Here is a 24,296-nt window from a genome sequence, read left to right on the forward strand (position 1 = left end):
ATGATGAAAATCAGCAGCTGTTTCTCCTGTTTAAATATTTGTGAATATCTCGACAGATGTCTGCAAAATTGTAACTGTGCAACCAGAATCAATGCCACTGGATAAGAGACAAAGATTGTTTTCAATTCCGGCTTATTACTCTATTTAAAAGCCTTTCCCAATTCAGATTACCCATTGTTCAAAACTTACATGTTTCCTGAATATCTCTACATGTGGCCCCAAAGCATGGGGGTCTGCATCCTTCACAAACCAGACCACATCTTCCACTGTCCAGGTGGAGGGGTCTTTGCTGAGAGGAGGGGCGGTCTCCTGTGTCTCGGGTGAAGGACTATAGGCTAATGGAAAAAAGGAAAGGTGTCTCATCATTACACGAGACTGAGAAATGTATTCCTAAAATGTAAGTTTGGTTCTTCTGGATTTTTTTCTAGATAATGATTTGGTTCCTCCTAGTATTATGAATGTTGTTACCTTGTATCGCTTTTAGTAAAGGTTTGTCATTGCTACAGCACATAAAGGTAAAGCATTATTAGTCAATGAGAAGGCTTATGATGTATGTTTCAAAATGTCAGGGGTTACAGCTAATTAAATAATTCCAGATATATTACCTGTAATGCGATTCCATTTGATATGTAGGTCTCACATGTGAAGTTTTGAAAGAAACACATGTCACAGCAAAAATGCATTTTCTAGGTAAAAAAAAAAAGTGTCAAATTGCATTTTTTTTTTTTTTTCAGGCTGTTTTCAGTTCACCTCTATTCAAACCAAGTGCTTTCCTAAACCTAGTATGGTACTACATATCATTTTTTTAATGGAAATACAAGTTTGCTCCAACATGTGCTTCTTTCAAAACTACACGAGACATACATAGCGAACAAAAGTGGACAACAGTCTAATGCACAGGCATCTGAGCCCACTGAATTAAATGGAAAGGCTGGACGCAAACCGTAAATCAAAGATGAACGTCTTGGCATTCAACAAAACAGCAAGCTCTGTAGTCGAGAGGTAAGTGTGTGTCTTATGTTGAAGTCAGTATTATCAACTCATCAGTTGTATGGAGGTGATCCATTTCAACGGTTAAAATTGAATTATTTACTGGAATTCCCTAGCAGATGAAGGTAATGCAAGACTATGCGGGTGTAGCTCATACTGCAAGACAGAATAATTAGGTCCTTGAGGACGGCGCCTGCTTTTTCCCTGTCAATCAAGGTGATTATGAAGTCACTGCTGTTGTGGCGAAAAATATTAATCACACAGCAATATCACATGGCAGATGAAAGCTCAATAAACAAGAATCGAGGACCACCTTGTATCAGTGAGGGGATGGTACCCTGCTGCCTTAGCGTCTCAATATAGTTAACATCTTTCAATTCAGTTAAAGAGTAAGTAGCTTCATTTACATTTCTCTTTCACAATTTATGTACCCTTTTGTGGTGTCTGCAATTATTCAGAGTGGTTCTGCTCTGCCGGACCCAACTACTCTGCACTTATTTACGACAGACGTGGGTGTGCCTGGCAGAGTTGAAAGGTCACAAATCGTAACATGATTTTAATGGAATGGGGAATCCTGTTCAATTTAAATCACTTCAGGATCTCGAGCTCGAGCTCAAAGCAGGTTTAAAACCAATTAAAGGCAGATTTAGAAAATAATTACTCAACAGAGGAGCACCATAACCCAAAACTACTTAGAACGATTGCCAGCACAATAAAATAGTGCATGTGTGCACCCTGCATGTATCCACAGTGTTATTATTACCACTTCTATTTCCTTCCTGGAAGGTGCTGGGGCTGGATGTCTGCCGGCACAGGCCTATTGGGATGGACCCTCCTGGAAACTGCTGGCAGGAGCGGTAGCCATAGGAGGGCTTCGGCGGATAGGGAGAGCTCATCAAGTTAAACGCAGAGTCAGCGGGGTCCACAGAGTATCTCTTCGGATCTATGGGGTCGACCAGGTAATCTTCCGGCATTGAAGTTTCTGCTGCTTTGAAAAAAACAAAAAAACACACAGAAAGACGTTTTCAATTTTGAAAGTTACAAAATATAGAGAAATCCTGTTTCTAAAACAAACAAACAAACAAAAAAAGCAGTCACAATCTGAAAGGCTAACCTTGCAAAACCTTGACAGTCTGAAGTACACGTGAGACTCCACAAGTAAGCTCCCAGCATTGTTACTAATACACATATGGAGTTTGTACAATAAGAAAAAATGTTTCACTTACCTAAAAAAGTCTGAATACTGTAAATACTGTAACTTGTTTAAACAAAGCTACTTTGAGAATAACTAGGCTATCCCGCTGCAGTTGCTTAATTGAAACACTGAAAACAGTTTACAGTAGAAAAAGGCTGAACGGCAGTGTGGCAGGGTGAAAGCTCTGCTTGTGCACGGGTGTGTCTGTGTGGGGAATACTGAGTGGCAAGGACGGGGTTAAATTCCTCCCTGAGTCTCACTGCCGACGTGACCCGGTCACAGGCAGTCATAATGGTGATTAACAGTAAGTTAGAAGTGGATGGAATGTACTGTGCCTTGTTTTGTACGGGACGTTGAATAAAAGGGTGTTTGTAAATGATCTTTTCCATCTCTTTGTTCATAGGAACACGAACATAGCATTGATCGTTGAATACTGTTATTACAATATTTGTGGTGTTGAATAACAGGAACAGTATCGATACCGTAATGTACCTAAACCGTGGTACACTGTAAAACCGCATACTAACTCATCCCTAAATGGAAATCTTCTGTACATCAAAGAATTTGAAACGCATTATTTTTCCATGAATCCATACATTGTCAGTTATGAATAATATAGGGAGCTGGGAGCTGGTCGCTGTCTGGGATGCAGACACAGTACCTAGAATAAGAGCTAAAAAAAGAAGGGCCATCTATAAATCTTTGACAAGTCTGTTTTATTGAGCGTTAAATTATTCATATGCAAAATGAAGCCAATGCCTGTGTTTGAAATAATGACAGACAAAAGACATTTAACTGCTGGCATATACATCCTTACAGCGGCTATTCAAAGGTGCAGAGGTTATCACCAATACAATCCATCAGGCTATAAAACAATGTATGCATTACCATTTACGAAACAGCCTACAAAGCAGTTCAGAATTTGTCTTACCCCATATGATGAAGAAAATGCGGCCTGGCACAAAGAATGTAACCAACAACAAGCCATTAAGAGCTGTGCACCTCACAAACCATACTGAAACGCAGCTCCTGCCTGCCTGGTTCACGCTCTGGTGCCTGGATGTTTCAGTGCTGGCTCTGGGGAAATCAGTGTTGCTCACGATATTCACTTGGGCATGACTGGATCACCACAGCAACCAAAAACCAGAGAGAGTTACAGAGCACAAAAGGTCAGAATGTGCCAGCCCCACACCCGCTGGACACAGTGGCAGACTGCTTGCAATGTCTTCCACTGGCACAGTGGTGCTGCTCATACTGCATACTACTATTGTGTTACTATTGCAGTAGTAACAACACAAAGACTGATGGACTGGAATCCAGTTACGTCCCTAGATTTAGATACTGTCAATAACTTTGCTAAAGAATGTCCGAACCAAAATTCATCACAACTGAATAAGCTGTTCTTGTCATGTGTACCTGTATGTAGACAATACATTAGGCAAGCATAATGCTTTCCTGTTTCTGTATTGTTTAAATGTTTTAATTTTCCTTCCAGAAAAAGCACACCTTATAAATTCAAAAGGTTTTAATCAATAGATAAATAATATATTTCAAGTATAAGTTGATCACTTTCATTAACACACCTATTGTCAGGGTTGATTACCACATCAACGCACCATATCATTGATGTGGTAAGCTTACTTTCTAATCACCCTGTATTTCAAATTCAAAAGTGAACATTTAAATGAAAAAACAAATAATCATAACATAACACAAAGTAATACATTATTTGGCTAGCAATTAAATCAAATATTTTTCTGGTGTGGTTTTAAGGGTTCCTTTACATAAAGACTTATTTATCAACCGCAACAAATCATTTCAGAGGTTAAAAACCAACAGTAATGATCAGGTGAATCTGGGTAAGATGAAACCTCTAATATCAAAATGCAGATTGATGCACATTATTTTTAATTGCTAGTGCTGGCAAGGGAGAAACTAGAAAGCAAACCACAGTATAAGAACACAAATACTGTCTAAGACTGGAACACAAAAAGGAGATCTACTGAAACTCAACTGATACCTATTTATTTCATTCTATCTATTTACTCAACTAACAAAAACATCATCTGGATAAATGTCGGAAATGGCGCTCAATATTATGCCTGTTTCAGCATTTATTGATAACTATATATATATATACACACACACATATATATATATATATATATATATATATATATATATATATATATATATATATATATATATATATACACACACACACACACACACACAGACACATATATATATATATATACATATATATATATATATATATATATATATATATATATATATGCAGCTGGCTCTGAGCTAAAATATATATATATATATATATATATATATATATATATATATATATATATATATATATATATATATATATATATATATATATATGACTGAGCTCAGAAATGCAGTCTTTGCACTATCTACTTAATCGTGTTTATGAATGCTTACGTATCATGAATGCTTATGTATTCAAAATCTAAATCATTTTAAGAGCATTTGCTCATTTTATTTCCTGTTTTAATGTCAAAAGAATCATTCTGGTTTATATTTTGAATCCCAATTCTTAAATCACTTATCATGTTAATAATATGCAGCAGGTTTTAATCCTTTAAATGTTTAGAATGAGATACATTTAACGACAGGAAACGCATGACCTGCTAAACGCCAAACGAGGTTCCACAAGCATTTTACTCAAGTATTTAACGATGAGTATTTTTTTTTTAATCACATTGGCTGAATCAGGATATCCTGACTATATTAATGTTTTAATAGTTAAAGGTTGTAGCCACATTTGGCAAGTTTCAATTGCTCTTTAGTATTAGTTTCTGATGATCATGTTACAGAAACTGAAATGGTTTAGAATCTGGCATGGTCATGTTAAAAAGGCATTCCCTACTGCTTACCAGGAGTGATGTGGTTCTACGGTAGATAATGCTTGTCAAATTTGTGAAAAAGAACCTCAATTTCTATAGGAAACAGGACCTAATGAAAATGTGGCTTTTTCACAGAAAAAATTAAAATGTGTCCTATTCATGTATTAAATCAAGCCTGTTTTGAATATGCTTTATATAAATAATTAAATGTGGTCTAGCCGTCGTCTGCTGCTTAGTTTGGGTTGACTAAATATAAAAAAACTATTTCCAGTTTTCTGTCAGTTGATTAACTGCTGGAATACCGTCAGTCAAATTATTACCACAAAACAGAAGCATCATTCACCAGGCTTTACTTTAATGATCAACAGTAGATACTGCCTCTCTCACTCTAAATGAACCCTGTAGGCATTTCCCTACCACACTGTTGATTTATTGATCCCTATTATTAACTTCACTAAGCACAATAAAAATAGATCCATGATAAGATTTAGAGCTCTGTTATTAATATCTGATGCCGTTATGATCATTAAAATACACTGTAGCCTCAACGAAGTTGTCTTGAGTTGAATGAACTCCTTTTTCAGTGTAAACTTATGAAAGAAGTTACTTTCTATGCTCCCCTTATGGTAAGTCTGGATTTGCAGTAGCCCTGTGTTTTTGTCTGCCTCATAGTAAACAAAGAAGGGGGGAGACCTTGCTCTACAACAGGAAAGATGTTTGCCCGCTGTTGCTTGGGAGGAGGGGGGGGGGGCTCCATCTGCAGCTGTACGTTTTAAGATGGAAACTATGCTGTAGGTTTTAAGGTGGAAACTGTAAAACAAAAATTAGAACAATTCACTTTCTCCTCCTCCTCCTCCATCATTCCTGTCTGGACCGTGGCTTAAATGAGTACCAGTTAAAACCTGTATGATCCATATCTAAAGCTACTCCAGCGAACCAGCCGCTGAAAAGCCCAGGGCTTCTGAAGACAGTAAATCCCCAGTTGGCTTTTGGATGTTAGCAAAGGCCGCACTGAAGCTGGAAGAAATGTTCTGAATCTTCATTAGCAAAGCAGTTACCTGTGAACTAAACCCATTCAGACAGAGCTGTGTAAAATTGGAGATAGTGTTTTATATCCCAGCACAGCCAAGACTTTGGGCCTCATATTCAAAACATGTCTTAGCAATATTAAAATGAGATACAGATCACAATGATATTCATCTCCAAAACACAGTCTCAGAAATTGAACCACCAATTAAAATTCACACCGCCTAGAGCCTGTCACCACGGAAATGGGTGGGGGAACTAATATTGATTGCAGGCAAATGTTTCTATGGCTACCAGCTCAGCACATTAAACGTACATTTAATATTATTCCTAGATACCTGCTGTATATTCAAACCATTACACATGCATCAGATATATATATATATATATGAGAGAGAGAGAGAGAGAGAGAGAGAGAGAGAGAGAGAGAGAGAGAGAGAGAGAGAGAGAGAGAGAGAGAGAGAGAGAGATGCACAATGAAAATGCAACAGTCTAAGTTTTACATCAATAGCTCATTGGGCACATACGTAATGTTACTTACATTTTAAATAGTGAGCAGATAGGTTTGCTGATTGTTTGAGTAGTATTGTTCCTTGTGATAACAAAATACTGAGCTCAAGTCATGTGATTTTATAAATACGCCAGGAGCTCAGTGTTTGGTATTTGAGTTGAGTTAAAATTGCCAAAATTAGTTGATTAAGAATCAGTATAAATAGCCATTCGAAAAGACGTGATTTTAATTAAACGCAAGAACAGTGAAAGATACGACCATGCCCCACTTGAGTAATGAAGATCGCCTGGTTGCTATCGGCATGATTGATGGAGGCCTGTCTGTGAGAGAAGTTGCCAGGAGAATGAGATGTTCTGCTTCAACAATCAGCAGACTAGTCCAGAGAAATCAGGAAACCGGCTCTGTGAGGGACAGGCCACGTCCTGGAAGGCAGAGGGTCACCACACTGGTCCAGGACCATCACATCTGACTGATCCATCTGCGTAATCGTTTTCAGACTGCAGTGGCTACAGCATGAGAAATTCCAGGAAGAAATAACCCGAGCATCAGCAGAATGACTGTAGCTCACCGTCTGTATGAAAATTATTTGCATGCTCAGAGGCCGTTCAGGGGTAACATGTTGACAGCTGAGAGAAGAAATCGCCATCTTCTGTGGGCCAGAGAACATCTGAGGTGGCGGCAGAGAGTGGTGAAGTGTGATGATATGGGGAGGAATCTCCTTTAACACAAGAACGCCTTTGGTGTAGATTGATGGCAACCTTACTGCTCAGCAACATATTGACAAAGTCCTTCAGGCAACAGTTTTTCTGTTCCTACAAGCCAATCCAGAAGTGTCGATATTCCAGCAGGACAATGCAAGACCACACAGTGCTAGGATTACAATTGCACGACTTCAAGAAAACAATGTCAAGGTCTTGCCGTGGCCAGCTTTTTCTCCTGACCCGAGTCCAGTGCTTAATTTGAGCCGGATCCTGCCGGAACAGGATCCGGCACCTCCCAGATTTTACTTTTTTCGTTCCGGCACCTAATTTGTCCGGATCCGGTACCTCTCGCGGCATGATTTATTATTTTTTCCACTGTTTGCACTGTAAACATTCTAATAAAAGCGATCAGTTAAAGTTGCCTCTGCCTCCTCGTTATTTCTCCCGCCCCCCGTAAAAGCGCATCCTATCCTGCCACACCGATTCCAGACCTGCTCTCTTATTTGTACATAGAGGTTATGGGGCGGGCCGGCGAGGTAAGTAACTGATCTTGAAACAGTGGTGGTCAGCTAGTGAGAGGTCCCTACGTAATCACGTCACGTAGCCTAGGCTAGTCGTCGCTACTGAATTTGAAACGTGTCATGGGAAAGGAAAGCCAAAAAAATGAGGGGGAAACTGCTCCTGATGGCGATGCCTTAGCTATCAGCGATGTCTGCGCTGCTAATCCCGCCAGTTCAGCATCACCACCGGCACGTCCACCGCTAGCTAGGCCACTAGTGAGTCAAACTCGGCGGGAGAGGGGGACGGGGTCGGGGAGGACTAGTGATGGGCAGTTCGATTATTTTTAGTGATTCGATTCATTTGATTCAGTTCAGTTTGGTGAATCGATTAATTTCGTTCATTTGATTCACTGATTCAATGACACAAAACCAATTAATGTAGACCGCATTAAGATTGTTTACGTAGGTTTATTTCAACCGGAAAGAACGAGTCGTTCACAAACTGCACATCACAAAAGCTAGGGAGAATCTATATTTGGTTGACTTGGTTCATAAACATTAAATTAAATATAGTTTGCCAAAAAAATAATAATATATATTTAGAATACTGGAGATAACATAACAGTTTGAACCTTTAGCACTGTTTAGCCATCAGTATCAATATAATCTAATTTAATTTAATCTTTAAAAAAAAAATAGTCAATTGCAATTCTTACGTGTTTTTTTTTCTATACATTTGGAGTCATTGTTTTTTACAACAACAACAAAGAGAGGCTCGAACGAGTGGTATTTGTGGAACTAATCCGTGGTATTTATTCAGCACATAGCAAAACGCTGTTTGCCCAATTCCTCTTCTATCCAGTAAACCTTTGAGATTAGTCATGTAATCAATCACACGTTGAAGCACACCCAAAACCGCAACATGTACATTTTATATAAACAAAGTTTAAACGTGTATATATTTAGTATTTTTTAGTGTTTAACACAGTAAAATAACATTTAGAAAATGTATATTTAATGTGTGTGTAAAATATAATAGACGTTTAAGAACGTCATCCGTTAGAATGTGCAATATTTATTATTATTTAGTAATTTGGCTGACTTTACTCAAGATGACTTAGAAGTATTAATCATAGGGAGGGATGAAACTAGCAAAAGAGTGTGTGGAATGTACAGTAACGTCCTCTGCCTCCGGCCCATTTAGCGGCAGCAAGCATTGTAGCCAAGGCTAAAGATGACACCTTAACACAGGTTATAGTTACACTGTCTGGCTACATTGTGTTTGTCACTTTTTTCTCATGTGTTCCGGTACCTCAGAGCCCCCCGGAACACCCCCCCTCTCGCGCTCACTATGTGTTCCGGGACCTCCCGATTTACAAATTAAGCACTGCCCGAGTCCAACAGAACATCTGTGGGACCAAATCGCCAGTGCCATCCACAGGAGACAACCGTAACCAGCCAACCTTCACCAGCTGGCTGCAGCTGCACAGGAAGAATGGCGGAACATCCCACAGCAGTCTATCCAGAGGGTGATCAGGTCTATGCATCAACGCTGCCTGTATTGTATTAATGCTCAGGGAGGTCATACCCGATACTAACAACAGTTTTAAAAAAATGGCAAATGAAAAAGAGCGTGTGATAGATTATATATATATATATATATAAACACAGACTCAACACAGCAGTTCTTGAGCCTCTATTTAAAAGTTTTAGACAGAAAAGGTAAACAAACCAGATTATGCACATGCATAGTGATCTCTATGGAAAGCTATCGGGTAGAAAAATGCGTTGTGCTACTTTACAGCGAGTCAGAATCTCATGGGACAGAAAAAAGGCATTCTGAAATCCCTCCCTTAAACAGTACCCAACTTCCTAAAATTGTTGTATAGTGATTTTTATATAGACTATTTTGTTGCAACTTTGTTATGTGTAATGTAATAAACGAGACCCAAAATTGAGTTTTTTTCCTCTTCACTTTACAACGCCATTTCAACGTTTGTTTTATTTGAAGTGTTTAAAGTTAAATTTCAGTTTTCATGTGCTTGTTCAGCTACAAAAAGGCACAAGTAATCCTCATGTTATTACTTTATGAAAACGTGTCAATGGCCACTGTTTACTGGGAAGAAACGGCAATGGCAAGGAATGAAAAAAAGAAATAAAATGCGTTGTCAACTTTATGTACTATTTATATCGGGAATAAACAAAACAACATTTAACTTGAACTGCTATTTGGCATCCTTTGTTTTGTAGATAATTCACTGGTGTAAAGTAAGTCCTACACAACATATTCTTTACTCCTTAGATATTTTTCTATTTTAACATGTTACATATTGTAAGGTCTTGCTGTAAATAAAGGCACACACACAGGGGCCACACCCCCTGCTATACTGTATCTGCCTGCGTTCAGAGCAATATAATGGCTTTTATTACTTTTTGAAAAATGAACGAATAGCCTAATTATGACCGAATATCCAAACATGAAAATCCTGTGTTCGTCCCAGCACTATATATATATACACACACACACACAAACACACACACACACACACACACACTCAATTATCTGAACTAACTGGGTCTGATACTAGTTTGCATAATCAATTTGTATGGATAAATTGAACAGGTATTAATAACAATTACTGTACCTTTAATAATGTATAGAACATACACACACAAGTACTTAGTACACAAGGTCATGGAAATAGATGTAAAAACACTTTTGATTAGACGCTTCCTTTATTTTATTAAAGAAATGCAGTATGGGGGCTGGAGGTCGTTGGTTCGAGTCCAGGCTATTCCACTGCCGTCCGTGGATGAGAGCTCCCAAGGGGTGGCGCACAAATCTCATAGCCGTTTTAGCAGCAGAAGTTGTGTGTGTAACACACCACACGTGATTCATCATGTGATTACAGGTGCGTTCGGTTGATTAGACAGTACAGTTGATCAAAGATCGGCTTATTCATTCTCTCTCTCTCTCTCTCTCTCTCTCTCTCTATCTATCTATCTATCTCTCTACACACATATATATATATGAATCGGTGCTTGGAAATTGTGGCCTGTGATTGGTTAAAACCTCATCATAGGAACAAAATTAGATCGAACTACTGCCCTAACATCCTTACACCACCAGACAATAGTCTCTCTCTGACATGTGATTGGTTCACATCACTGTCAATCCTGCCCCTTTTCAAAGGAGCGCCCTTCATTTCCACTCCTCACAACAAGGGAAAATGGCTGAATGTGAAAAAACTGCTGAACAGCGATTCTGTGACTTAACAGAAAATGAATTACAAAACTGTGACAAGAGTGAAAGGAGTCCCTCTTGTAATTCACCCTCCCGACTACTGGCAGCGCTGTGCAGGAAGGACCGAGACAGAGGAGAAAGGCTGAGTAATGGTTGGGGCAGAAGCCGCAGTGGGAGCGGCCATCTTAACTTGGGGCAGGACCACATGGTTGAGCCCCATTATTGCAATCAGCTGTGCTGCGCTCGACGATTGGCTGAGGTGGGGCAGTGCACTGATTGTTGGGGCGGGGCTCGGCACTATTTAGGCTGTGGGGTTCTGCCATTTGGGTTCCCTGTGCTGGATTAACACCCGCAAGAGACGTGTTGGTTTGTTTGTTTTCACAACTGAAGCCCTGTGTTTGCAGATCCTTGACGAGCTGCGAGTGTGTTTTCCCTTGCTTTCCCTACCCCTTTGGATACCTGGACGGATCTGCAGCGCAGCACCTTCTGTCTCTGTGCCTTTGTGTTTGTGAAGCCTCAGGAGGGAACTGAGGCAGCAGCTGGAGGACGCCAGTTGCCACCGCGTGGGGGAACCACGTGATTGCTTTGTTTTGATTTTGTGTTTCTGTGTAGTGCGGGACTGTTTTATTTACTGTTTTTATTTCAACCCTTGATTACTATTGCTAGTATTCAAGGGGGTTTCTTATTTTGGTTTGTGCAATACTGTACCTGTCTTTGACCCCTGCTATTATTCTCCATATGGAATATTAATAAAACCCTGCCCAGCCCTGCCTTGCTGGTGCGCAGGTTATACCTCAATTGCTTCCTGTCTCCATCACTTCTGGGTCACGTCACTTCCTCCCATAACCCACCACAAAAACATACTACAAAAGAAAGATGCTCCAAACACTACAATGGTGATTAAAACTTCACTGTTTTCTGAAATTCAACTCGACGATGTAAACAAATATGGCGGCCAGGATTTAAACTCTATTATGCAACAGTCAGCAAGCCAGACAGAGAGCTGTACGCAAAAAAAAAAACTTTGATAACTATACGGTATGAACTTCAATAACATTTTCTGTTATTTATTTATGTTCTTATGCTGTATCTGCTATATTTAAACAACATATATAAAGTCATATTTACTATCCAACCTTGCCTCACTTATTTTCTTGACTGATTCACATATTAAATATGTACTGCAGACTCCGCTCATAGTGGAAAATTAAATGCCCCTCGGGAAGACTATCGTTACCTCCAGGGTGTAATGCCCTCAGCTTCGGGCATTATAGCCCCCTGTCGGTAACAATAACCTTCCCTCAGGGCAATAATTTTCCACTATGGCCCTCCTCTCCAGTCCATATTTAATTAAATAAATACATAAATATGTATATACACACATACATAAAAGTAACATAAGAATAATTAAACCGCATAATTAATTTTAATGAGAAGCAATTTCCATGAGATGCAAAGACATTTCAGATGGCTGCATCACATCAATACCAGGGTCTACCTTGTATTTGAACACATGTAAAATAGGTGTATTTGCTGTATTTTGCAGGTACTCACTGGAGTGTGCATTTCCCTCAAAGTACTTCTCACTGTGGTAGGAGGCTGCATTGTGCTGCATGAAAGGCTGATCACTGAAGAGATTCTCACAATGCAGACTACGGCACATCTTCTTCAGAAACCTCAGCACATAGCCAATACTGTTCACTACTGGCAGGCTAAGGAGGTGCTGTTTCCCATCAAATGTGGCTGCAAACCAAAAAGAAACATAAAACTGTCAATGAAATTCTGATGTGGATCCACTTTTTTGGGTGCTAATTTATTTTTATTAATGCATTGTAAATGAATCATTTAATTTGATTTAATTTTTCTCTCTGAGGTTCCTGCAATGTAAGGCTCTATGTACGTATAGATTGTATTCCATTTTATTGCATGAGCAAGTCATTTGTGATCCTTGTTCTTCAGACCTCTAAGCTATCCTGGGCAGATAACTTCTAGAAGAAACAATAGCTAGCAATTTCACCATAGGAAAAGAAAACAGGAAGAAAAGCACACTATAAAACGAGGTCAGGTGCCATAAATGGAAACAGAACTGTCAAATATACTGACTAGGGCCATTGCCTTCCTTTTAGTATTCTTGTGAATACAAAGGATACTTAGAAATAAGTCCCAGTGTTCAAAAGCTACATCCAGATCAGATTCCTTAATATTCACTATATTGGCTAGGCAAGGGCACAGGTGCAGATTTTAATGCACAGAATCCCATTGGTAATAAAAAGATGAACACTTCCCTTTTACATCGGCCCCCTTTTTATGTCATCTGCCAGTATCAAAATATATTCATATGTAAATGTATGTGCTTATTATGGAATAAATGGGCTCAAGAGCTACACTGCATAAACTGATTCTTGCTTATTTAGAAAATGTCTGACCCACATTGTGCTTATTGCACACCAGAATAATTGATTGAGGCAACCTACAGTATAGCTCAAGCTACAGGAAAGAATAATTTTAAAACAACATGCTTATTTCAGAACACTGAATTCATTCATTAGGTGTTCCGCTGTTCTGGCTATCAGTTTGTAAAGTCTAAGGCACACCCTCCATAGGCACCACTGCCAATACAATACTGCAGTAAAGTCCACAACTGGGTTGACAAGGCTAGTAAAAATCAGCATTCATTTCAATAGTCAGTCTTTTAAATACAAACATAGGAAAACATATGGGCCATTTGACCCATCAATGCTAGTCCAGTTTCTATGGGCTGATTGATCCCAAAATGTGGTCAAGTCAGATCTTAATGGATCTCAATTACCCAGCTTCAACAAGATAGCTAGTTAACCCCTTCCATACACTCACCACCAACTGTGTAAAACAGTGTCTCCTTCCCTAGTTTCTGTACCAAGTTTAAAGTATTAGCTGTGGTGAAATTTGCCAACCCCAGCAGTTAAAATCCCCCCTAATCCTTTGTTCTTGGCTAAATATATTCAGTTCCCTCATCCTATTATTCCATCGATCTACTTTCAAAATGAGACACCAAAGCCAGAGCACAGTCTAAAAGTTCAATCTTGTGAAAACTTCTAATGTTACTGAAGGCCCGCCACTGTAAATGAGGAAATTGCTGTGGTTCCATACCTGATATTTTCTCTCCACCATAACCTTGAGTGAGCAGAGAGAAGACAGCCTTTTGCTGGAAAGCGCAGTCAATGCACGCTTGCACTGCTTGCTGCAACACTACGGACGGTCTGTCTGGCCCAAAATGATCTGGAAGCTGTTGTACTTTTTTCCTGTCAAGATTAGGACCTGTGTTGGCTTGCTTGTTTATATAAATGCAAACTGTAGATACAATACAGGAAGGAAAAATACAGAAACAATTAGCAACCGAGAAATCTACAGTGGCTAAAGCAAATTGATATATACCTTTTTGTTCATAAGATTATACTACTGAAGTGTTCAGATCTATTTTGAAGTAGAATTAAAAAAAAAAAAAAAAAAAATCAATTTATGCTAAAACACAATGCATTACTGGTTTCAGTCATGTTAACTGGCATGCAGTAACTGACAAATTACAAAAATATACATGATTTTTGACACTACTAGCATAAAATTACAATAGATTTATTTGATTTTTTTAGACAACATATCCAAAAGTCAACAGCATCAAAATTTGCTGTCAGATGTCACTATTGCATCTATAGTACACAACAATTGACACATTGTATTGAATAAAAGTAAGAAATGCAACACCAAACTGGAGGGAGAAAGCGAGGCGAGGCGTGACATGAACAATAAACTGCTTTTGTACAGTACTGTACATCTTCATATTGCACAGAAGTAAAATTACAGCTATACAAAGCTTGAAACCTACCTGACTGTCGCTATACTGCAAGGAATAAAATGCCAAAAATAAAAAATACTATCCCCATGGAAATAAACTCTAGAATGTAATAGATATATTTTTACATATCTTTGTATTTTAGATATAGATATATATATATATATATATATATATATATATATATATATATATATATATATATATTTAAACCTGGTGAATGGCCAGTATTGTGTTGCATGTGCTAGGCAGAGATAATGTCTGATCTACAGTACTCACTTAAAGTGTGATACGATATTTGTTGCTCTGTGGTGTATCTTACAAGTTCGAAGAGACGCTGCACACATGCTCACACACATTGATTCTTCATCATTGCAGACCTTCAAACTGAGATCTGCTTATCCATTATACACATACAGCATGTTTCTGTTACTTCTTAACACTGTGTAACCACTGCTTCACATTAAAACTAGTTTTGCAGATTTCTCAATACAGTAAGTCATTCATACTGTTCAGACTACTCTGCTAATAATAAGGGTGTTAAAGTTTACACCTTTAGGAAATTAAACAGAATACAAGATAACACATTTAAACACCAGCTTAGTTGTAATGTTGGTGACCACCGAGATAACCCATAAATAGCACAGCAAAAGTTATGACAACAATATTAATGTGATAAGACTATGTGTACAACATGTTATATATGTTATATAGGTGTATAAGACGATGAATAAATACAGAATATTAAATAAATCATCAATGTATAGTTACTATAACATAAACACTAAGGTCAACATAATCCACATACATATTTCAGAGAATGTTTTAAATGCCCCTAACTAATAAATAAATAAATAAATAAATAAATAAAAGATAATTTCCACAGTGAAAAGCAGGGAAAAAAATCTAGGCCAAGAATATTATCATCCTTATTAAGATGTTTTTGGTTACCATCTTATTCCTAGCATGGTTCCTGAACAGTTTTTTTTTTTTTTTTTCATCATGAGAAAACTAAATACAAACCACCATCTAATCATATTTAGGTTGTATTTTTCACAATTTGGCTGCGAAAGAGTTAATTACAGTCAAGGATATTTTACTTGTGCTGTTTCACACAAACACACGAATCAAATGCAGTGCCCCATATTTGAAGATGATGTGTTATGGTCAGAAAATTAAATATTTGTTTTCCTAGATATGATGTCTGTACTGCAGCAAGCTTTTTCATGCCCTGAAGCCTCTCAAATTGGAAGACACCATGCCAAAATTTTAAAATAAATCTGGGTGACTCCAATGCTTGGTACATATGGTGTCAATAATTACACAACAAAAAAATATCATAATTTACAATGCAGTGGTTACTTAAATTATTTTATAACGTGTATTATTGAGTTCTCATTAAATAGAAGTTATTTATATAAAAAATAACATTTTGATCAACTACTCCGTGAATGTCAGAATATGATACGTCCGTACTGCAGTTTGTGTAAAAATGTCTGTACTTTTCATTTATACCGTAATCCAGTATTTTATGACAATCACCAAAGTTTATTATTTTGTATTTATTTATTACGTCTTTGTAATGCTGGCTTGATGCGGGAATCTGTTTAACTCTGCATATTCCTCATTGGTGCTCAACATTGTTACATCAACCGGGTCCACAAAAAAACATGGAGAAATTGAATAATAGGATTTTTGAAGTCTATTGTCTTCGTTAAATTCACAAATTGTTATAAATATTGCTTTTGATTTATTATTACAAAAGACAAGATACCTTTGAACCTACAGTATAGATTTTTTTTTTCAGAAGCAGATTCAGCTACTTGCTCTCTATTAAAAATCTTGTTCTGTTTTTTTTCATTCCCTTCATATTCAAATTTCCTACACCTTAATTCCCTGTGTGTTGTATACATCCAACATTACAAATATTGTCGTCTATGTATTTAAATGTCTGAGTTATTTGAGACTGAAGCAAAATAAATAATAAATATATTAATAAATAGATGGGTCGCCTTGGATAAAGGCAGCAGCTAAATAAATAATAATAATAATAATAATAATAATAATAATAATAATAATAATAATAATAATAATACTGTAATAAAGCAGTAGGGGTTTATTTAAGTTAAGTGAAAGAGAATATTTTGCATCAGAGTATTCATCAATTTACTTAGCAAATACTAACACTTCTTCCAGACCGTCTTGTATTGCAGGTGTCTTGTTGATCTCGTCCTGCTGTGAGCAGTGCTGAAATAAAGCTCCTTCTTTGCAATAATGGAGTACTTTGTCAGACACTACAAGCAGACCACTATGAGTCTAACACATGCTTAAACCATGCAGAAATGTGTGCATGCGCCTCGATGACATGGGTGCCCCTTACTACCTTGTCAGTGCCACATGCTTCAACACGAATTGAAAACCCTGCAGCACACGCATGCTATCAGCTGTATTTGAAGGCTGTTGTGGAGGGTCAGTCTACATTAATTGTGCATAGATAACTGTCTGTCTGATATTCGATTTGGGAACTGGTTGCTGATTGCACCTCTACTGTGTCCACTCATAGCCCCCAGGTGTGAAAGCTGGTAACCAGTGCAAGGCTCCCTAAATGGAAACCTTGGTTTCTCCGTTCTCTTTTTAGCTCAGAGATTCTGGGCTCGGCACCTTACACAAAACATTCAAGAACTGGAGTCTTTGTGCATTTTTTTTGTATTACTTGAAGTCCCCTGTTGAAAGCAATAGCACCTGCACAAAGTTCAGATCAGACCACATGATTAGTGACAGTTATAGCACAGCTAGAGCACTATTATTTTCATTACAGAAATAGTGCAGCTTTCCTATCACAATTAATTTTTAAATGTATGGTATACAGCCTATTACATTCAGTCAATGGTGCTTTACAGTGTGCTAAACCAACACATTGGCGTAATTGTTATTGGCTTTCACTTTAACTCTAGAAACAATAAAAATGTACTGTTTCAGAATGTATTTGAGTCTTTATTACAAGCTTCAGGGAAGGGACAATTACTTCCAAAAGACATTGGGATGTATTCTTGCTCTTTGACTATTTGCTACTAGACCAGTGCTTGGCTTTTTGGCCTATTTATATATCCTGTCAACAGCAGTATTAGTTCAATTGTACAGTGCGTTCGGATTTCCGGTCAGTGTTCAGACAGCCAAATCCATTCTCCTAAAACACAATGATGGAGGGTTTTTCCCTTTTTCTGCAGAAGGAGCAATGTGACACAAAGAAGGCTAATATCTATCTGTGTTATTCTGCAAGCTGGGAGGTACCATTTCACTGTGGTGGTGGGGGGGGGGGGGGGGTCTGTCACTAAAGAATGCAGGCAGAACTAATTTATAACAATCTCATTAGAAAATAATTAGGTGCAGAATATCTTTCAAGCCGTAATGCATTAGGGGCTTTGGATTTGAAAATCTGAGACAGGTCAGACTCGCCCTCCCCTCCCTCCCCTCCCTCCACCTCCTGGTGTGATTGGTTTACTGGCTTAACCAGTGTGGGGTAATTGAAGAGGGCAACTGCCAACCAACCAACCATTTGACAGGGAGACCAGAGGTCTGAATTGCTTAACAGTGACGAGTCAGCTTCCCTGAACACGTCTATAACGGCAGGCTTCTAGTAATATTAAAGCTAAAGTGTCCAACAATCGTGTTAAATTTTACATCAAAATATGATTCCTAAGTGAATTTACACATTCTTCCACAGTCATAATTCTTATGTTTAAGCACTTAATCAAAAACAAGAGGGGTGAAGATTACCCTTTATTGTAACTGCTAGTGTTGCCCTTGAGATTCCTGAACTTATAACAAAGAAAAGGGAGCACGAAATACTCTATTCACCAGCTTAATTAGTTGCACTTTACTTCGTAAAATATGATTAAACCATACTGTGGCTGATTGATCCATTGTTCTCTGCACACAGAACAACATAGCTGTTTATTGCAGCACAATGCTTTCTAGCTAGTACATAGAAAACATTTAATTGGTTCTTGTGTTACTATGGCAAGTATGATTTAGAACAATCAAAACCATTTGCAAATAAACAGTCCCAGCAACAGACGGATGGCAGCCAAGAGGAAACTGGTAAATATAGCATCTCCATTAAGCTACTCAGGACTATCTGTGTTTTTTTTGTTTTGTTTTTAGAATGCTTAATGAAGGTGTTAACATACATACAGCAGCGTTGTTTTCCCCAAAGGATTACCAATGTACAAACCAAAACAAAAACGGGATACAGTTACAACCATGAACTGCCTTTTAAACGGTACATATCACTTTAAGCTTCAGATCTGAAACGTTTGAAATTAATAAAAACAATGACCCATATTGTACTTTAATTTGAAATCTAGATTATCCTCTTTACCGTGCCTGCAGGCGGGTGCATGATATGACTTGCAGCACTTTGAATCCACTACATACGTAGCAGTGACAGATACACGTGCTGATGATCTTCCAGGCTACACTTTACTGGAAATGTCAATGAATGCTATCTGGCACCAATTTCCGTCTTTCAACTGTATTTGGAAACACAACATATTTTGCACATTTATAATGTGTAAAACTATTGCACTCCAATTGCTTTATCAGCAGTTATCCACTGTGTATCAACCTCTGATGTGTTTCAACATCCCATTAATCAATCTGCTACTGCAACTCCTGGCAGCTCTATAAGAAAAAATGCATATATATATATAGGTATATAGACTGGAGAGGAGGCTCATAGTGGGAAACTATGGCCTCCAAGGAAAGAACTATAGTTACCTCCAGGGGCCTTTAGTTTCCCACTATGAGCCGAGCTCTGCAGTCCATATTTGTTTTATGAATTAGTCAAGAAAGTAAGTGAGGCAAGGTTGTGTACTAAATATGATTTTATAGATTTTGTTTAAATATAGCTGTTACAGAACAAATCACAGTTGTAGTTATTTACATGGTCGAGTTGGATTAGTTTGAATTTTAGGAAGTCAGAAAACACTGAAAGCAAAGTTTTTATGATGATTCTAGTGTTTGCAGCATCTTTGTTTTGTAGTATATTTTGTAATTAATGTTTTATAACACACATTTTACTGTACATGTGGTTTCTCTCCTTTCTAATATGTTATATTATGGGGTATCACCAGGTTTATTTTACTCCAGATAGATATTTTACTGCAAAATGGTACATAAAAAAAAAAAAAAGGTTTTCCAGTCAATTCAAAATAAAGAATATTTGTTAATTTTGAAAGAAATTCAAAACATGAAAAAGGGCTCTTTATAAATAAATAAATAAATAAATAAATCCTTCAATGATGACAGATCTTCAGTTGCTTGTGGAAAGAAATCAATTCCCCCCTTTAATTAAATGAATTCCAGGCCAAGGATTTGAAAGCTTGGCTTGTGGTACAGTCAAAGGCTACAGCAGCGGATGGCCTGGGTAGACTGTATTATAATCCTACCTGTGAGCACTTGCGGGGTGACAGAGTGAGGAACGGTGGCGGCGTCTTGAGGAATGGAGCTCATGTCTGGCTCGGGGGTACTGCTGGGAGGGGAGATAGCCAGAGGAGTCATCACAATCCGAGACTTGAGCTGCGGGAGCATTAAGACCCTTATTATCACTGCAATGACACTTCAGATGCACCAGATCTTCAAATTCATTGCGGTAAGAAAAAAATAATAATGATCGCTCGCACCAAAGCCTCAAAACAAATGGCTTCTCATTTTGGATCTGGGATGAAAATGCATTATAAGCATGCTGTTTTTCTTTTCTTTCTGTTCTTTGAATTGACAACTGTCACTCAATAGATAATTAGCCCATAATGAGAGACAGCAGGTCTGCAGCAGCGCAGTGAGGGGGTCGGGGTGGGGGTGGGGTGGGGTGGGGGCAGGAATCATGGGTTTTAAGGCAGACTGGTAACCTTTAGCTAGGAGTGATGATCTGATATAATGCCTCCTAGAAGTCATCTGTAATTGCAATCTTTTGTTTCTCCTGGGATACTGTTCTCTTGGTACTAGGAGATGTCTAAAATGACTGCCAATTGCTCACTAGTACAGTAATACAAACAGGATATGACAACTTCAGTGAGAGTTGAGAATAGTGTTTTAGACTCCACTATACTGCAGTCGACATGGTCTTTTGTATCCATAAAAAACGTTTTTATAAATAAAAAGGTACATCCAAATGAAAGGCTGCATGATTGAACAATAAAACAGCTCAAACCAGCACCAGCTCTTTTCAATTGATAGTCACAGCGCAGTCACGCTGGCCATGGCTCCAGTACATTTCTCTAGTGCCGCCACTTTTTTTAGGATTTAGTTAAAGCCCTGATCTGCATAAAGCAGAAAATAATGCTGCATTACACACAGATTAGTCTGCAGTGCAATGGTAAACACTTTGCTTCAGTTAGAAAAACAGTAGGGAGAATTATGGTTCATTAATTTAAAATGTAAAACAAAATACAATTGGTCATCATCAGTCGAATACTGTTTTTTTATTTTTAAATGCTACTACATTAGTCAGCTTTCTCTCATTTTAAATGTTCATTATTGTTTATAATTCAAAAGCATGCAACATATACAGCATGGTTTTGCTTTATTCATATGTATGTACAATCAGCTCATGCACACAATATACCAAACACCTAATGTTCAAGAGTGTGCTGAGCACAAAAACGTCAGAGCCTATAGTTGGTACAAAACTGTAAAGTAAGGTGTCTGCACAGTTACAATTACATATGAATGTAATAAAACAAATCAAAACAGCAGACATTCCAGAAAGCTCACAGTCAGTGAAGGTACCCTTGTAATCATGCCAACACAAGGAGGTCCATGAATTGGCTGGGATTCAAGATCTGCATCTCCTGGCTCCCAGCCTTCACACACCCTAAGCATTTAAAGCAATATATCCTGACACCAACCTTAAAGCCAGGCTTTCGGCCCCTCTTCTTAGGTACTTTCAAGGGCGAAAGGGACTCGGAGTATCGATTCTGGAAATCCATTTTGGAGACAGTGGAACGGAGAGGCGGTCTCCCCCGTTTTCTGCCTGGTATTTTTCCTCTCTGCCCGGGAATGAATGTGGGACTCATTGCAGGCGATTGCATTTCACTATTGTCTTGTTTCTGCACTGAGGCTGCAGGAATACTCATTGGACCTGGAAAATGCAAGAAGGTGGCACAGTCAGACGAGACGGACACAATCAGCCCAGTTCTACATACATCACAATCTGGAGTCAAAGTGCAGATTACTCCCTTTTGTGCAACATATTAAACATGTACACAGTAGCTTCCTACTGTATCTTTTTTCTTTTCAAGGAATCATTGTAATGCATGCACTGTGTATGTCTGTTGCTATTGATTGGTGATGCAAATTAGGAGGAAATCATTGAGGCACCGACAGACATAGAAAGCTCTGCCATAGATTCTAACACAATATACCCAAATGCTCTCATATCCCACGCTATTTAAACAGGACATATAAACAACACATCACAGCTTCATGTCGGAAGTCAATTCTGTACATTGTAAATTAATCATTAGAGCAAGCTACACAGTACAGATTTCACATAGCTCAGAATGGTCTATAGCCTACCCACTTAATTTTTACAATATTAAGCCATTTCAGACACTCACACAACAAACATAGCTGTCCTAAAAGCACTGTAGTATTTAATTTTTTTTTTAAGCTTACCTATTTGCTGCTCTAAAGAACTAAACCTTGTTGCTTTAATTTCACCCCTTCTGCTGTAGGCTCTCAGCATTCTCCCTCAACAAGCTGCACACGCCATCTCCTCCCTTCCTGCCTGCACGGTCTCCTTATCGCTTCTGCAGCTCAGAGCTCCAGCTGCAAACATCTCATTAGACTAATGCATTCAGCACAGGGCAGAAAACTCGATTTACCATAGCTACAGCAATGAATTTCCATTACGATGACAGCTTCAACCACATCATGTCCGGAAAGCCAGCCAACCGCTGGCTTTCAAAGAATAAACGCATACTACACTCATAAAATGAGGCCTCTATAAAAGAGTGAGTGTGCGTATGTGTGTGTGTGTGCGTTTAGTGTGAGGTGCCTTCTTTCCTCCCCTTCAATTTCACCACCAGAAATATCAAAGATAAAAACATACCATTTTAAAATGGATTCAAAAGGAGAAAAGGCAGACAAACCTCTTTTGGTAAACCCTTCAATAACCAAACACGTTGTTACCCCCCCCACCCCTTGTTTAGTAGCTCTGGGTTGTAGAATCTCTCTCAGTCAGTTTATACTGTCACTGTTGTTGGCTCTGCTAACTGTCCCTCTTCTGTTGCTATAGCAACAAGCCTATAACATGCTACTGCTGCCTGTCTCACACTACAATGTGGTCTAGTACGCAATTTGCATACAGTAGTATAAAAATAATTAGGCTCTATAAGCATGTTTGGAGACAGTATCTACAGATACGTGCAGACAAAAACATTTTTTGTTTAAAACTGCAGGATGAGCTGTGTGTGTATGTATGTGTGTTTGTTAATGTTCATGGATTATGAGCCATTATGTCAGATGGAATATAGGGTTATTATATATAATTATTACAGGGCCCAGCAAACCCACAAGCATTCCATCTGTCTCTGTAAAACCATCACAGGGCTCACAACGGCTGCAGAAAAATAATAGTTGTACCTCGCAGAGAACAAGAAGTGACAAACATGACAACACAATAAGGAGCTCATCCCAAATAGTATATATTACCTTATGTTAAGTGTAGTTACAAAATCATTCAAGGCATGTTTCTGAAACCTACAGTTATTTAAAAAAAATAATAATAATAATTAACAAATAAACGTTTCTACATGTTACAGGAAGGCAGAGTGAAGAGACTAGTAGATGAAAAAAAAAGGATACAACAGAGGCGTTCTTATATTGCAGTCAGAATCGGTCATCCAAACATATTATTATCACAACTGAATAAACACTAAGTAAAGCTATTGAGAAAATATGTTACTGTAACCCATAATTTTCACCCCTATCTAAATATTGTTTTTATGCACCCAACCGATTTCTCACATTTTATTACAATCTGTTCTGTTCTAGTAGACAAACTAAACATTATTTAAACTTTCTATTTTATTGTACATAATTCTTTATATATATATTTTTTTTTAATATCCTACCAAACTACCTACCCAACTGTAGAAAACGGATAACAGGATGGTCTTATTATTATTATTATTATTATTATTATTATTATTATTATTATTATTATTATATGAACAGTTATTGAATGTGTTCATTTAAAGTGAATGGATCCATTCCAAAAAGTCCAGGTTTTAGCTTCAAGATCAATCCAAATACTCAATACTGAAAAGCATATTTTTAAAATGAGCAGAGAATTACAGTTCCTGTAGATACCCAACTGTACTAACATTTTAGAAAATTTTGTAGTAACCGA

General features: G+C 38.0%; 1 protein-coding gene across 5 annotated transcripts in view; it reads right to left on the reverse strand.

Annotated features, from left to right (window-relative positions):
• Window positions 1-24,296, reverse strand: part of LOC117411409 (sex comb on midleg-like protein 4) — a 55,762-nt gene that overhangs the window by 9,344 nt on the left and 22,122 nt on the right. For 2 of the 5 annotated variants that reach the window (XM_059025670.1, XM_034018892.3), the window contains exons 4-9: window positions 21,790-22,022; window positions 20,332-20,461; window positions 14,182-14,382; window positions 12,607-12,795; window positions 1,754-1,978; window positions 190-335 (exon numbers count right to left, since the gene is read on the reverse strand). In XM_059025670.1, the coding sequence (XP_058881653.1) occupies window positions 190-335; window positions 1,754-1,978; window positions 12,607-12,795; window positions 14,182-14,382; window positions 20,332-20,461; window positions 21,790-22,022 (1,124 nt within the window). Of the gene's footprint in view, window positions 1-189; window positions 336-371; window positions 687-1,753; window positions 1,979-12,606; window positions 12,796-14,181; window positions 14,383-20,331; window positions 20,462-21,789; window positions 22,023-22,558; window positions 22,847-24,296 lie in introns of those variants that run through there. The other 3 variants (XM_034018897.3, XM_034018895.3, XM_059025671.1) reach the window with 3 other exon arrangements.

The sequence above is a fragment of the Acipenser ruthenus genome, chromosome 6 (assembly GCF_902713425.1).
Source record: "Acipenser ruthenus chromosome 6, fAciRut3.2 maternal haplotype, whole genome shotgun sequence".
Lineage (NCBI taxonomy): Eukaryota > Metazoa > Chordata > Actinopteri > Acipenseriformes > Acipenseridae > Acipenser > Acipenser ruthenus.